We start from the raw sequence: 16,774 nt of genomic DNA on the forward strand, positions 1-16,774 counted from the left end.
TACTATGGAAATATACATAGTACATAGTCCCCATACTGTAACTAGTATTTTAACACCATGGTCCCATTTGTATAAAAGTTTGCAAATTTGTGCATTTAATTATTGATTTAGTATTTAATTTGTTGTATGTTCTTTACTGAAATTATTGCACTGATTTACCTTAGTCGTAAGTATGGCTTCCTGTCCAGGTATTGTACTGCTTGGAATGTGCAGTCTTTGGAAAAAAGGCAAAGTTTGTATATATATATGTTACCATGAAAGACTGAAATTGGAAAATGTCGACATTCACCGGTGAATGTCAACATAAACCAAATATGTTGGTGAAAGACTGAATATTTGGTTATATTCTTGTAAATTCGGACCATCACCGATGTATGTCGACAATCACAGATATACTGTGGTGGAGGTCGAGTTCAACATAGGGGCGACTGTCTGTCGCCAAATCCTTTGCTCTGCTACGATTGAAGTTATGCAGCATGTATTTGTTATACTCTGGAACACTGTTTGTCAGTCTTATGCTAGGTTTGATGGTACGTGCAACGTTTTCTTAAAGTTTGATTTTTTTAAATCCAATACCCTAATTTATGCTGAATGGATACTGCAGTGAATAGTAAACTTTTCCTTAAAAAGTTAAATGCACTAATTGCGAGTAAATGAGAAGACAATTGTTTTTATTTTTTCAAACACATTTCTCCTCTCCGGGATTGATTACTCCTTATGAAGCTATGTTTGGCATTAATCCAAGAAGAGGCATAGCATCAGTTTTTTTTGCCTGGCGAACAAATCGCAAATATTGAAACCGAAGAACAACTCTTAAGAAATTGCTAATACTTTTGAAACCGAAGAACAGCTTGAAGAAACTGTTAATACTTTGAAGAAAATCTAAGCAGTGGCCATATCGAAAACAAAATTCCAAAGAAAAATATTGAGGAGGACCTCCAACCTACTGCGTCTTCGTATCAAGACTGGACTGAACAAACATGTTAATTTCTATAAAAAGACTGGCCGCGAAAGTGAATCTTTTACTGCAAGCAACAAAAATGTTATGAACCTCAAAAGAAATTTTCTCTTGCTCAAATTAGTGATACTGTTCGTATACAAGTCCCCAATGTCGACCATGGTCGTACAGATGGCCAAAATGTGTTGGCAGTTGTTGTTGGAATAAGTCTCTGGGTTTTATAAACTAGCAAATAAAAATGACACCTTCAAGCAGCTTTATACCCGTAATCAGTTTGTAATTTGTAAAGAAAAGTTACTTTCCGTAGATAAGATTCCTTCTCAAGTAATGTCGCTGAGAGAAGCAGCTGCAGCTAATTCTAGAAGTGCAGGGCAGGGCTATACATGCTGTCACTGCAAAAGGAAGTGTTCCACAACTAAATGCAGCTGTAAAAGCAAGGGACTCTTGTGCAATTCAAAATGTCATAAAAATTTATGTTGTTGCAATAAATAAGATTTCAATCACATAATTAAGTTTTTTTTGTATTATTTTCTTTTCTCCTTTAGAATGTATTGTTTAAAAGTTTACATGTGCTGTTACGTAAGCTTTTTCATATTTTGACATAAACGGTATAAATGCAAAAGTAAAAAGTTCCTTATTGACTAAATATAAAACTAAATGCTTAACATTTATCCAAGCACGACTGCTGTCATTATTAAGCAGTGAAGTAATATCGAGTAGCCCTTCTCGCGTTAGAATCAAAAGCTACATGTCACGCAATGAAAACACCTCTATAGAGTTCCGAATAACTCTTCTCACCAGGGATCGGTTACTCCTCTTAGCAAGACAGGCGAAAATGTTACATCACCCTTGAAGTTTTATGGCGCCTGAAATACGGAGAACAAAATGCAAATCTCTGACATATTCAACATTCACCATTAGTGCATGGTGAGCGTCGACATTTGCCTGTGTAAGTCAGAAATAAGGATATTTGGCAAATATTTTGGACATGCACCAAGCAACTATGTCAGTGGTCGGCAAAGTGCGGCTCCAGAGCCGCATGTGGCTCCTTGCCTCCTTAAGTGCGGCTTATGGTACAAATATCCACGGAAGGCACAATAATATTTTCATTTTAAAAAAAAACTTGGTAAGAAAAAAATTACATCTTATTTTGATAAATTAAAATGTAAACCATGTACAAGCTACCGGCATGCGTGTGCGTGCTTTTTATAAAGTACTGAAGGTACAAATTGAATTGGCATCACAGAGCAGCAGTTGCAGTGTGAACAGTTTTGTCTTATCTACAGTGTCTGCCATAGTCCTGTCTTATTAAAAGTTGTATTTTTTAATCTAGCTGCACATCTTACAGGTATTTTTATACAATTTTATTACACCTGCTATATATGTTTGTGGTTACAGTACAAAATTTGTAATCGATTTTTCGATAATTTCTATTTGTCCAAATGTTGGAAGTTTTCTTCCATTTTTGGTCATATTAAAAGTTTTGTTATTCTGATGATGGAAAAAAATGTTTTTTTCTTTTTAGTGCAGTTACATATATTAATAAAATTGTATTTTTAAAAAGATTTTTTAAAATTTTTATTTTTATCAATTTAATAATGATAATAATTTTCTACTGGTAGCTTTAGGAAAAAATATATTTGGAATACACTGCTCAACATTGAAAATGCAACACCAAGAAGATGATGAAAGTGATGAAATTTGGAAAAAAGACAGAGACAGCAAGCAGCAATAAGTGATCTTTCTTTCAAAATGATAGTCAGAAAATGCAGAGCGAGAATGGCGTCGGCTCGATAGCATGTGGGACCACCGCGGACAGCAATGCACAAAGAAACACGTCTAGGTACAGAGTCAATAAGAGTGTGGATGGTGTCCTGAGGGATGGCTCTCCATTCCCTTTCAACCATTTGCCACAGTTCGTCTTCTGAACGAGGCAAGGGCAAAGTCTGCAAACGGCGTCCGGTCAAATCCCACACATGTTCGATTGGTGACAGGTCAGGAAATTTCAGTGGCCAGGGAAGCATCTGTATACCTTGCAGAGCATGTTGGCAGATGCGAGCACTGTGTGGTCGGGCGTTATCCTGCTGAAAAACTGCATTAGGCAGCCCCTGAAGGTAGGGGATTGCCACCGCCCACAGTACATTATCCAAGTATCGTTGGGCCGTCATAGTGCCCTGAATACGAACTAGAGGTGACCTGGAATCGTAGGCAATAGCACTCAACTGCAATCGTAGGCAATAGCGACTGTCACTGGATAAACAGAAGTGTGACTCATTTGAGAGCACGACGTTTCACCATTCTGTTATCCATCGCTCCAGTCCGTCACCATTCTAAACGTTGGCGTCTGTGTTGTGGGGTCAATGGCAGTCTTCTTAATGGACGGCGTGCATGCAGGGTACATTAAAAAAATTGACGGGAAATGGTTCTGGTCCACACGGGAACATCCAGGGTATCTTGCACATGCTGCAGAATTGCGGTACAAGTGGCTTGCGGGACCGCCACTGGCAGATGCGTCGATCCACACATGCTGACGTAACTCTGGCTGCACCTGCACCCCTCCTTCTTCCCACATTTCCTTGTTCCAACCAGGTTCCCCATAGCCGATGCACCGTGCTCGGCTATTTCGGGATTTTAAGAACAAAGCAGATATTCTGAAAATAATTAGAGTTACCATTGTCTTCCAAAACCATTAAAGATAAAACAATTAAAATATGTTCGAATATAACCACCCAGCATATCGAAGATCTGAAATTGCTTTCGGCTTTATCAATAGCAGTTGACGAGTCTTGTGACATAAATGATACAGCGCAAGTTTCACTTTTTGTAAGATTTATGTCTCATTCAGGCCCGAAAAAAGAACTTTTAGGATTATTGCCACTCAAAGGTCAGACGCGTGGAGAAGATATCGCCAATGCTGTAATTGAGTGTATAGATAAACATCATATTCCCCTTGATAAAATTGTGTCGATTTCAACAGATGGGGCCAAAAGTATGATCCGCATAAGAAAAAGAGTTGTTGCTATTTTGAAAGAAAAAATTAATCCCGAGATACTTGTTTACCATTGTATCATTCACCAAAAAGCGCTTTGTGCGCAAACATTTCCAGAAGAAATTTGTAAAGTTATGGAATTAGTGATTACCATTATCAACTCCATTTCAGCTAAAGCTCTTAATTATCGCCAATTCAAAGAATTTTTATTTGAAATGGAGAGTGAGTACGCTGATCTTCTGCTTCATAACAAGGTACGTTGGTTATCAAAAGGGAACGTTTTAAAACGGACATCATTTTTCATTGTAGCTTGATCGCCCTCTAGCTTGAAGAATTACGACTTTTATTAACAAATGACTTTTTTCCATTTTACTCTTACTTTTGTGGCCATGATGAGTAATCTTAGCTGAATCAGCCATTTTTACATTTTGAAGCTGTTTTGTTCTTCTAACAACTTGACTGACACCATTTTGAATTCTTTCCATGTCTTTTCAAGTCTCTCAACCCCTTTTTCACTCGGGGGGATACGAGTTCCCGCCAAGTACAATCTAATCGCATTGGCTGATACGAAATGACAATGTTTCTCCCGCCTACGTCACATGACGAGAGGGATGGCTTTGTACGACTCGGAGGGGATTACACCCCTTTTCAAATATGTTTCGCGATCAAGAGGACGGCTCAGCCACAGGTCTGTTTTTTATGTTTTTTAAAATCTTTTTCTTGGTCTTAGCAAGACCCACAACGTTTGTTTTCATTAGTATTTCATTTCTTTAGATTTTGTTTTCAGAACCATAATTTTTATAAAGGTTTTATTCTTTAAGCTAGCAGGACCAGCCAGTAAGTTATTGTATAATTTGACTAATAGCAGCCTGCTATTTATTTTATTTTAATTTTGTTTTGCTCGGTGTTGCATTTATTTTTTCTTGCACCTTAATATGTTTTTTCAGCGGACGCGTCGGGAAAATGGAACAGAGAATTGAAGCTCCAAAAAGATTTTTTCGGGACAATTAATATTATTTAAAAATTTTTTTCGTCAAACAAGAGCTTCAACTGTCTGTTTCGGCAAAACGCGTAATGGTGTTAGCTTGATTTGACATTCAACCAATTTTCCCTTGAAAAGCCTGGTTAGAGGTCCAATTGGGCTAATTTACCATTTTCCGCTTTGTAATTTTTATCATTTTTTAGTTTTTGGAATTTATGTTTTATTATTATGTTTTAATTTGTTACGTCGATCAGTTTTTTTATAAGTGTTAACTTTACACATATCACATCGATAGGTTTTGCTCTTTTTTTTGTGCATTCACATGTTTCCAACAATTGATTTTAACAGTTTTTTGTTCTGTACTTTATTTTACGTGTAGGCTGTTTTTTTTTCACCTTTCCATGTTAATATTTTTAAAAAATACTGCGTTGAACTATTTCTTGGAGCCACAGCTCCTGGTAACTTTTCAGTGAGCTTTACAATATTTCTTCCTATTAAAAATAATCATACATATAGAAAAAATTAAATATATTCATATATATTTTATGCTCATTAAAAGCAACTATTTCAAGTGAAAATACAATAACTCTTACAGTAATATTCAATAGCTTTGTATATTCCACAAAGTGAAACGTATATAATGATTAACAATTTTGAAATGGAAAACATTAAAAATATGCTTTTTGAAAAATGGCAAATAATATTAAGTAGTATAAATAAAACATCTGCTCCAAAATTTATGTTTAAGGAAAACCCTTGTTCATTCTTTGCATGCTGTTCCAAAAGGTGTTTATGAAATTGCAAAACTCACAGTTATGTCCCAGTCTATGTTCAGTTAGTAGACTTTGGCAAGTTTGTTATGACTAAGTAAAGAGCTTAAATCAAACTAATGAAAGACAACAAAGAACAACTAATGTCGGCAGTATACTATTTTCTATGAAAGTTTAGTCTATACAATTCATTACACAAAGTGTAATTAGTTCCTTAAAGCTACTTTCAATAACAAATTTTAACGTTAGAAAATATTATATACAGTACTGTGAAAGCTCATGTCTTTTGAGAATAAATTAATGCTATTAGTTTTTATTTTTCCTTTTTTAGCTGGAGTTAAAAAAAATCATGTTTTAAAAATAAATTTCTGAATTTTTGATCGAATAGCTAATTTGGCGCCCCTTCTATTTGTTCACCCGAGGCAAGTGCCTCACCCTCGTCCTGGCCCTGCTAGATGTCATAACACTCATAAAAATGAGAGCATTTAAGTAACAATTAAGAACACAAATCATGAGCACATAAAGATCTGCATAAAGTTTATATGCTTTCAAAGGTTATCAGGTTTAAAAATGAATGCAGCAAAATGTAAATTCGTGGCCAAAGAACTTTGGTACCTGGGATATAAGATATCAGAGCAGGAAGCAGATGCTGAAAATTAAAAAATTTCAAAGATAAAAAATTATCCACCATATAATGCGCCAAAAAAATAAGTATCATTTCTAAGCTTGTGCTCCTTTATAGAACATTCATTTAAGATGTTGATAACATAGCAGAGCCTTCATTAAATTCAAAAGCAAAAAAGACTAGATTAACTTGATTGGCAGAAGCGAACATGGCTTTTGAAAGGCTTAAGTATATTAATCCAAGGCCTGGCCTTAAAATTTCTTTAAGTGTCCAGAAAGTTAGAAATCACTGCAAGTGCATCTGATTTTGCAATAGGAGAGGAGAGCTTGTGCAAGAAGGAAAACCCACAACATATTTTAATAAAACTTCTAATTCAGCTAAAAGAATTTATACTGCTACAGAGAAAGAAATACTAGCACTTCTGTTGGTCATTCAGAAATTTAGACTTCATTTGTATGACATTCAATGTCTACATTCTGAGAAAAATTTCTCTCTTCATTTGTAACATGAGCTCTTAAACCACAAAAATATATTTTAAAAATGAAACATACCACAGGGATAGTAAATATTGTTTTAATGCATTTTTATTTTAATCAATCGTATTAAAATGTAGATTTAAATACGCCCATGAACTGTGTTTACTGCTTAGTTGTTACTCGACAACCTTTCCGATTAAATTTGAAAATTAAATATCTTAAGCTTCATTGAATGGCAAAATGCTGGTGCATGAAATATAAAAGTATTTTATTTCTGACAGTAGCAACCCACTGCTTTTAAATAGCTGGGTCTGCTGATTAAAATCAATAATCTGGGGCATTGGAGATAAAACTGTTTTATTTCAAAAAGTGTTGCCACTGCTTGCTGAGTTACTTAAACTTCATTTAGTATAAACAACACTCTCTTCATACTTATCCCACATAAAATCTACAATAAAATTGTAAAATATTTTAAAACAGCATATCTTTAGAATTCCTGAGAATAAGTGTTGACATACATTTTTTTACATTCACCATTTCTTTAAAAATAATGCACGGGAAAAATATTTCAGGGCAACATCCTTTTATTTGTGTTGCTACATATTTTTTACTTTCACTATATCATTTCTTTAAAAATAATGCATGACAATAACCTATGATGGCCACATTTGAAAAGTCACTTGGACAAAAAAGATGAGGTTTGAGACTAATAGCACCTGTGATGCTAAAAAAAGCAGAAACTAATATTTGAAAGCTAAAAAGATTAATATATATATAGAGAGAGAGATAGATAATTTAAATGATAATCTTAAAAATACATTCAATTTAACATATATAGTTTGAAAAAAATGCTATAATTAAAAAAAAGTGAAATATACTTTTTCTTCTCTTTTCTATACAGGCTTCAAGTTCTTTAACTTTTTGTTTGTTTGGGACCACTTCTAAAATTTTTATCTCCTGCTCTCCTATTTGAGTAGAAAGCACATTTCTTCTATCTAAAAACCCCTAAAAATCGAAAATAATATCTTGATAATACTATTTTTTTATAACTATAAAATCATACGAACAATAAAATGATACATACATTATAATTCTGACGTGTTTTCTTAATTGAATGTTTCAAGGATGAAAGTTCTTTTTCAGCTGCATTAATAACATCTTTCAACTCAGATTTCATTTTTTTCACTTCTGCAGCATTTTTCATTAGCAATTCCAATTCAGCAGACATTTTCTGAACTTCCTGCTCAGAAACAGTACTATCAGCAATACATTTCCCCATACGACCTTTAAGTACTTTACCACCACCTCCACTCATTGTGCCTGGGGGGAAAAAAAAAAAAAAAAAAAAAAAAAAAAAAACTTAAATTAGAATATTAATTTTTTCTTCTTTATTTTAAAACCTTAATTTTATATTCTTTATACGGCAATGCTAAAACTGTGAAACAATAATATTTTCAACTGTGAGCACAATTTGAAATCATTAATATCAAACAAAAGTTGATTTTAAAAAAACTTCTAAATAATTAATCCCTTATAAATAATTTTTATAAGGGGTCTGCAAAATCACTTTGAGCATTTAAGCAATTTTCCCATTGCTTCACCAGATTGAATATACTCGTCAGATAAAGTTTCTTTTTCTGCTGCTTGAATAAGTATGAAACTGCCAGCTGCACTTCTTCATCCAAATGGAACCATCGTCCTTTCAAGGACTTTTTAAAGGGACTAAAGGAACGAAAATTGCATGGGGAGAGATTAGAACTCTAAGGTAGCTGCTTGAGCGTCTCTCAGTTTAGTGTCTGTAGCTTCTGCATTGTGACATCTGTTATAGTAGGATGTTCATTATCATGAAGCAGAATCCCCCCATTCTGCAGTTTCCCTAGACATTTTGCCTTAATTGGAAAAGTGTAATCTCTCCATCGGTTTGCAGTACCATTCCCCACTGTTGAGATGCCTGGATCCCTGAAATCGATAAGGAATGAGCCCTGGAAATCAAACAATAGGGTAAGCATTACTTTTGCAGCAGATGACTGGTTCTTGAACTTCTAAGGATGAGGGGACGAAGGATGACACTACTGCAGTCAATGTTTTCAACTCAAGTTCATAGTGGTGGCATCAGCTTTCATCATCTGCAACAATGTGCTCAAGGAACATGCTGCCTTAAACACTGAAACACATCAGGTGTTTCAGGCAAACTTACTCCAGCCAGATAATGTGTTGCATGCTACCAAAACTTACGTTGAGATCCTTTGAAAGCCCACAAATGGATATGCAATTTTCTGCCCTAACTGCATCAACTGCCCACTTGGTGTTGTTTGCAATGGATGTGGAAGGCCTTCAGATTGACTTGAGTCAAATTGTGACCAGCACGGAGCAGAGAACCATTCCACAAGAGCAATTTTAGACACGCAAGATTTTCCATATACATTGTTGATTCTATGATTGATGTTTACTGATTTATGCCAGCCAAAAAAGAACATATTGGTCTTGTTTGGATGCATTTGGTAATAATGTTGCCATGGTTAACGTTCAAGCATTTTCCACATGCTCTTTGGAAATAGATGAATGCCACAATAATCCCATGCCAAGATGTCAATGCTTATATACTGCATCAATGCAGTAATTCGCATATACGCAGCAGCAACACACTCAAACGGAAACTCTTTAATTGTCCCTTACATTAATTTAAAAGACAAACTGAACGCTCAGTATAGAAATACAAAAAAGATTCAGATACATTATATAAAAATAGGTGTAAACTAAGATTATAAGAAAAATTAAAAACATGCACAGAAATACTATATTAAAAGTAACTTTGAATAGCAAGTTGCACTTAATTGTATGTCAAAAGATGCCCATCTTTATGCTGAGAGTTTAATTAACAGATTATAACTATTAGCCTCCTGTAAAATATCAAATGTGTCAGGAAAGAGAGAGAATAAGCAGCATCATTTGGCAATAACCCTCTATACATATTCAACCATAAACTTCTTTAGCTGATGTAAGATTCACAATAACCTATTCTTCAAATTTAATTTCTTAAAACATCACCTGATAACATAGCTTTATAAATTTGATGCAAAATGCATTTAAAATATTTACTGAGACCTGTCATTTTTTTCATCTATTCAAAATAAAACTACATACAACGTTTTAAATTTTCTTTCATCTGATATTCATACAACTTTAAAATACAAAATTCTCGCATTTAAGGAACAATTGCTTCATCTCCCAACTGAAGTTGTTTAACGTTATTTAAAGCAGGGGTCAGCAACTTTTTGATCCTCAAGGGCACAAAATAAAATTTTAAACTCTTAGTGAGTGCCACCCATGCACGTTTCATAATCAAACATCAAATGCAACGCTGCAAACTAGTTTTGTTTAAAAGATATAACTTTATTGAACTCAATAACAATTATTTATATTCTTAAATATTTTTTTAATACATCAGTGTGAAATGTGTGTTTGTAATTCGTCTGCTAACTAATTATAATCAACAATTTGAGTTGCATGTTCTTAATTATCTAAGTGTGACTCAATAAAGTTTTGAACAACACTTTGATTTCAAATATGTCATATTTGAAAACATCTCACAATTAAAGGGTATTTGAGCAATAAGAACTAATCTTTACTGCACATGATTTTAAAAATAGGATACTGATTTCTGTTTAACAATCTCCAAAATATCTTTATTATTTTTGTAAGATTTTAAAATAACATCATTTTGCAAGCTTGCAATTTCTAAGTTTTCCATATTGTTAAGATGAAAATATTTAAAAATTGGTGTAGCCATGTTTTCTTCATCAGTAATAAAAAAGGCATTCATAAAGAATTTTAAAGTAGGCTCTAAGTCAACAAATCTAGAATCAAACTGAGTTTGCAATGCAGATATTATTTGAAGATATGAGTCTATTAATATCATATTCTTTTAGATTTTCCACCCCTTTTTTCTATTAGAGAAATATGGTAGCAATTTCTTAAGAGACAAGATCTATACAATTGTAAGATTAATTTGAAGCTATAAATAATGCTGATCATATCAGCAACATAAAGTAGTTTCCCTTCCCTGTAGTTTAAAATTTAGCTTTGATGGTCAAAAAAGCTAAATTTGTTAACCAATTTTGTCTTCCAGCTGTTTGTAGTTTTATCCTTGGGATGCTGTGTATCTTTGTCATTTTACAACAGCAGTTTAAATAGTCTATTTGCACTCCTTTTGTCTTCATTACTGAATTGATTATTTTGCAATAACAAAAATTTCATTCTGGAATTCAATGATTGCTGGTGTATAATGCAGTGATATGTAATAAAATTTGGAGGTTTGTGCAGCGTCAGTTGTTATTGAAGATCATTTCTCAATTGGTATTTTAGAGTCAATCAAAAACGTTTTTATTGCACAAAATAAATGCTTTCCTCATGTGCGCTCTTTAAACAGTAGGATTTTTAGAAACTCTTCTTTTGCAGTAAAATTTGCAAAGGCCATCTTGTCACTTATTGCCAATTGTACAGCACCTGTTATATCTTCGATTCCTCCAGTTGTAAGGGAAAAAAATGCACATTTATTCATATCTTTCATCAGTTGGGTTTCTAAGTGGACTGCAATTGTTTCATTTCCCCTTGTAACAGTTATAGCTGACAAATGCATGGCATTTATGGCTGAAACAATTTCTTTTTTATTTTTAAAATCTGCAAAATGTACATCTGCAGATTCCAACATAGTTCCTTTTATTATTGCTCTATCCATATATGGCTTTTTTTTTCTTCTTAGTAAGTATATTATTATTATTACAAGGACACAACCCCGATCCTCCTAGCCGGCCGCATGATAAAAAAATGGGACTGGCCACACACACACACACACACACACAAAAAAAAAAAAAAAAAAAAAAAACCATAAAAGTCAAAAAATCTGAGTCTCAGTGCCGAATTCCAATTCTATCTTTGTTCGTATTTATAATCTTCATCATTGTCTCTGCAAAATCTTTCAAATTTGAATAGTTCCTTTTAAAAATCTTCCTTACAATTCTTTCTATATTTCTCTCTAGCAGTCCAGGTAAGCGTACCTTCATTGACAAAGTGCCTGGCGTCTCCAAACTTTTCATATATTAAGCATTTATCATTATTCTTTAGATGGAACTGATTAAAATAAACCGAGAAACGACCATGATTAGCCAGTACCTGATTTATAATCAACATTATTTATAATATTCATCTTCTTGATTACCTGTACTTTTTCATTAACTCTTTTTTTCTTATTAGATGACTCCCAGCAAAAACTCCGTTCTGTATAAATCCAGTTTTCCATTTCAGCAAAGATCTTTTTTCTTGAATCTTAGATATCAAAATTATCGGTCCCATCCCCAAGTGCCGCCATCTTAGCAAGTGTGTCTGCTCTTTCATTTCTGACAATTTCACTGCATGCTTTCACCCAGTGTAATTTAACAATGCATTTTCTTTCATTAATCAGTCAATTTTTATGATCTGCTTGGGCGAGTGCCTGAAGTGCAAATAGGGCATCAGTATAAATATTTATAAAACATTGAACTGTTAATTTTTTTATTAATCCAAAGCCTCTGTCAATGTGTATAGTTCTGCTTTATAAACCAAATTCATTGGTTTAAGTTTTATTCTCACATTGTCTATCTCCACTTCATGGAAAAAAATTACCACAGTGCTACCCACTCCCCCATCAATTCCAGAACCATCTATAAAAACGTCTATTTCACCACCAGAAGGAAACTCAAGATCATAAAATAATATAAATTGTGTCATTGGGTAAATAATATCCTCATTCTCTTGTTGAAAGGCCATACTTGTGAATACTTTTTGTCCAATTTCAGTATCTATAATAATTTTATTAGCTAAAAGAAACTTTTTTGTAGTATAATTTGTATAAAATCGAGAGGGGCGGAACACCGTAAGGGCGCATGCAACTTCAGTCGAAATGGTTCTGAAGGCTCTTGTAAAGGAAAGAATACAGCCTCTCTGCAGGGTGTCCGATTTCATTATAATCCTAAGTACCTCCTCTGCTCGGGAGCCCCAAGCTCCGACTCCATATGATATTTTATGGAAAATCACATTTCTAAATATCTCTCTCAGGGTGGAACTCTTTCTATTCAAAGTTTTAACACTAAAATTATACTTATAACATTTTTAAATGTTATCTGTGATTCTATGTATATGCTTAAAATGTTTTGCAAAACTTAATTTATTATGAATAATAATTCTTAGATATTTCATATTTTCACCAAATTTGATACGATTACCCTTAAATTCCAATTGTGGGTGGTCTAGTCTTTCTCCCACCCCGAGGGGAAAAAATAGTCCAAAAGTTTTTTCATTAATAAAATATATTTTCTCTCTGTCACTCCATTCTTTCAAATAATTTTCTACTTTTTAAACACTTTCTCCCTTTTTTCAAGAGAGTCTCCCTCCACCATAACCAATATATTTTTGGCATAACAGATAATCTCATAATTTGAAATATTAACTTTCTGCAGTAAGTCATTAACAATGAGGCCACAGAAACAGAGGAGAGCTGCAAGAGCCTTGGGGGCATCCTTTGTAAATGTCAAAAACCAGGTTCAGATTATCAGATGAACCCTTAAAAACCATTTTTTGCCTTTTAACGTAACTTTTTATAATTTCATACATATTCTTAGTAATTATGTTATTCTTAGTTACTATTCTTAGCAAGTATACGTGAAATTTTAATGAATGCGATTGTTGCTGCCTTTTATGTTTCAACGGTTTGGTAACACTAGATTGTTGATTCGAAATCAGTGACTTTAATGATAAAATTTTATTTCTTTGAATGTTCAGAAAGTTAAAGATACTCTGAGTCAAACTTCAGATGCACCATTTTAAACTGTCTTTCAAGGTTACTTTTCTTTGGAGTTGCTATATTTTTGTTGTATAATAAGCATGTATGTGGTATATAGAGAACTATCGATGTGTATATCATAATCGGACTTTAAGCTGGCACTGTGCCAAGCTTCGAAGTGCACCAGTAAGAAGAAAAGTACTGGAATGCGAGTAGCTGTAAATATAAGTGTGTATGCGAGTAATGATATATTTTGTATGTATAATAAAAGTAGCATGTAGTTTAAAAGAGTGTATCTTGTGAAATAATTACCCACTAAAGGATACAAGACAGCTGGTGAGGAGGATGTGTGATTTTTTTTTTTTTTTTTTTTTTTTTTTTTTTTTTTTTTTTTAATGTGCCTAATGCAATTTCAATAAGGATTTGGGGGATTCCTTGAAGACGGCTCAAGGTAAAACTTTTGTAATATTTTTTTCTTTCGGAAGATCCTGGAGCAGCCTGTAACTGAGTTAATAGCACAGAATAGAGCTCTAACTTTCTTCAGTTATTACTCCACAAATGGACAATTCGAAGCTTTCAGTTTAGTTTGAAAAATATAATGAACACGAAGAACAATTTGATTCGTTTCTAGAGAGATTCGAAAGTTATTTAGATATACAAAATGTTTCACAGGATAAGCGTGGAAAGTACTGATTTCTAGTTTGTCCGGAAAAATATATAGTCTCTTAAAAAACTTGCTGGCTCCTGATAATTCTTCCGATAAAGATTATGATGTGTTAAAAACAGCATTAAGAAATCATTTAAATCCTAAGCCACTTATAATTCCTAGTAGACATATATTTTTAAATCGAATGCAGCACGAGGGGGAAACAATTAGTATATATAACTGAGTTAAGGTCACTTGCCATACCGGGTGCTCACGGTCAGAATATGTTAAATACAATGTTGCGGAATGTATTTGTTAGTGGGATAAGAGATAAGGCTATTCTGGATAGAATTTTGAGCAGGATAATATCAGTTTAGACGACACTTTAAAAATAGCTTTGGCAATGGAAAAAAGTGCAAACTGTTTAAAAGTTGCAAACGAAATAATTGGGAAACCAGTGGAAATTAAAGAATTTTGTGCCAGGAATAAAGGTAAATCTAAGTCAGTCGCTCCAAAACAAAAGTGTGAAAAACAAAACTTCGCAGCTAAGAGTGCTAAAGGCAAAATGTGTTCGCAATGTATGGGGACTGATCATGATAGAAATTCTTATAAATTTACGACAAATACCTGCAGATTTTGTAAGATAATTGGGCATATAGAAAGGGCATGCTACAACGCTAAAAAAATGAAAGCGAAACAAAAACAATTAGATGTAGGAAATGAAAACACAGATGAGGGGTTCATACGTCCACTTCCAGCTCTCGTGATTTACAAGGAGCCTGATAAGAGTGGAGTTCCAGAACCATTCAAAGATAATAGCCACAGGGCAGATGATTCTGTGTCGTCCTCCGAGCCCAAAGGTTGTACGATATGTTCCAACTACCGGACCTGCTGCTGATACAAACAGGTTACCAAAAACACCAGCAGTGCCACAACCTTAGTGTCGGTCCAGTAGAATTCGACGTCCCCCAGATAGACTGCAGTTATGATAAAGGGGGAGGGATGTGGTATATCGAGAACAATCGATGTGTATATCATAATCGGACTTTAAGCTAGCACTGTGCCAAGCATCGAAGCGCGCACAGTAAAAAGAAAAGGACTGGAATGCAAATAGCTGTAAATATAATTGTGTATGTGAGTAATGATATATTTTGTATATATAATAAAAGTAGCATGTAGTTTAAAAGAGTGTATCTTGTGAAATAATTACACGACAATATATATTTGTCATTATAATTTATAAAGCAAAACTTGTGCTCCCACTCTTCATTAAAATTGTAAATGTGCGCTAGCTTAGCTGTATTCATTGTGGATTGTAAGAAAACACCTGAATGATTTGAGGGTAAATAAATTTAACAAGAAAGGAACAACAGAGTATATACATACTACATACTTTGTAATTATTGATTCCACTGACTGCCTAGAAGTCGGAAATTTGCAGTATATTTAAAAATTAATCAAAATTGTCACAAACAGACAGCCAAAGTAGACAAATGTCTTGTTTTGCATCTGCTATGTCTTTCTGCCCGTACGTACTGGCAATTACATCAGAGCAGTTACTGTTAAATGCATCAACCATGCCGTCACATCTTAGGCCAACTTATGACATGCCATATGCAGTGTTGTTGCACAAAGAAAAAAAAAAAAAAAAAAAAAAAAAAAAAAAAAAAAAAAACTGTCAGAGAACAAAATGAAATGTGCATTTTTATAGATCAAGTGAAACCAGCAAGCTTTTACTTGGTGGGAACATTAAAGGCAAAGTGCACCAGTCAAAAAGACTCTTAGATATCCACCAACACCCAATGCTCTTTAAGCGAGCAGAAACTTACACAAGACAAAATCGGGCATATATTCATTTCTGTGCCCATTTTTTGACATAATCACTATGGCAGAGGTACAAGCAGCAGTTTATCTCTCTTTCTACAGGTTGCAACCTGCTGCAACTTTCCTATGACTGTAACTGTAAAAGAACATGCAACTGTATGGCTGTTGCCTTACATTTGTATATACTGATCTCTGCGTGATGGCATTTCAATTAAGTTTTCATAGTATATTTACACATATGTAATAAACTGATATGCAAATAAATATTTCTTCAACTACAATGTTCTACATTAAGGAAGATGATGCTTATGAATAATTGTATGGGAGTTGATGTTCATGGATAACTGTTCACCTAACCCCATCATCCTCAAATTAAATATCACAAATACTGAAAAATAACCTAAATATTTTTTTTGAAAAACAAATGAACTTTTAAAATCAAGAAGCATAACAATATACAAATACAACAACTTACCTGACAAATCAATCAATTCACCCTTCAATGTCACAACCCTATATCTTGTACTACTCTGCAAACCTACTCTAGTAGCTTGTTCAAGATCCTTTGCTACAAGGGTATTTCTTAAAGCAAAATAGAAAGCAGGTAGTACATCTTTATCTTTGACCGAAATCAGATCAAATAAACGAGGTACATTTTCTGGGCTGTAAAAAATAAATAAATAAATA

General features: G+C 33.7%; 1 protein-coding gene across 1 annotated transcript in view; it reads right to left on the reverse strand.

The window, feature by feature from the left end:
- LOC118186856 (structural maintenance of chromosomes protein 4-like) overlaps positions 1–16,774 on the reverse strand; it is a 139,421-nt gene that overhangs the window by 37,193 nt on the left and 85,454 nt on the right. Inside the window, exons 17-19 of the mRNA XM_085823565.1 lie at positions 16,563–16,750; positions 7,885–8,120; positions 7,679–7,805 (exon numbers count right to left, since the gene is read on the reverse strand). Coding sequence (XP_085679691.1) covers positions 7,679–7,805; positions 7,885–8,120; positions 16,563–16,750 — 551 coding nt within the window. The remainder of the gene's footprint in view (positions 1–7,678; positions 7,806–7,884; positions 8,121–16,562; positions 16,751–16,774) is intronic.

The sequence above is a fragment of the Stegodyphus dumicola genome, chromosome 9 (assembly GCF_044657685.1).
Source record: "Stegodyphus dumicola isolate Sdum_Otavi_A_Nest chromosome 9, ASM4465768v1".
In the NCBI taxonomy this organism is placed as follows: domain Eukaryota; kingdom Metazoa; phylum Arthropoda; class Arachnida; order Araneae; family Eresidae; genus Stegodyphus; species Stegodyphus dumicola.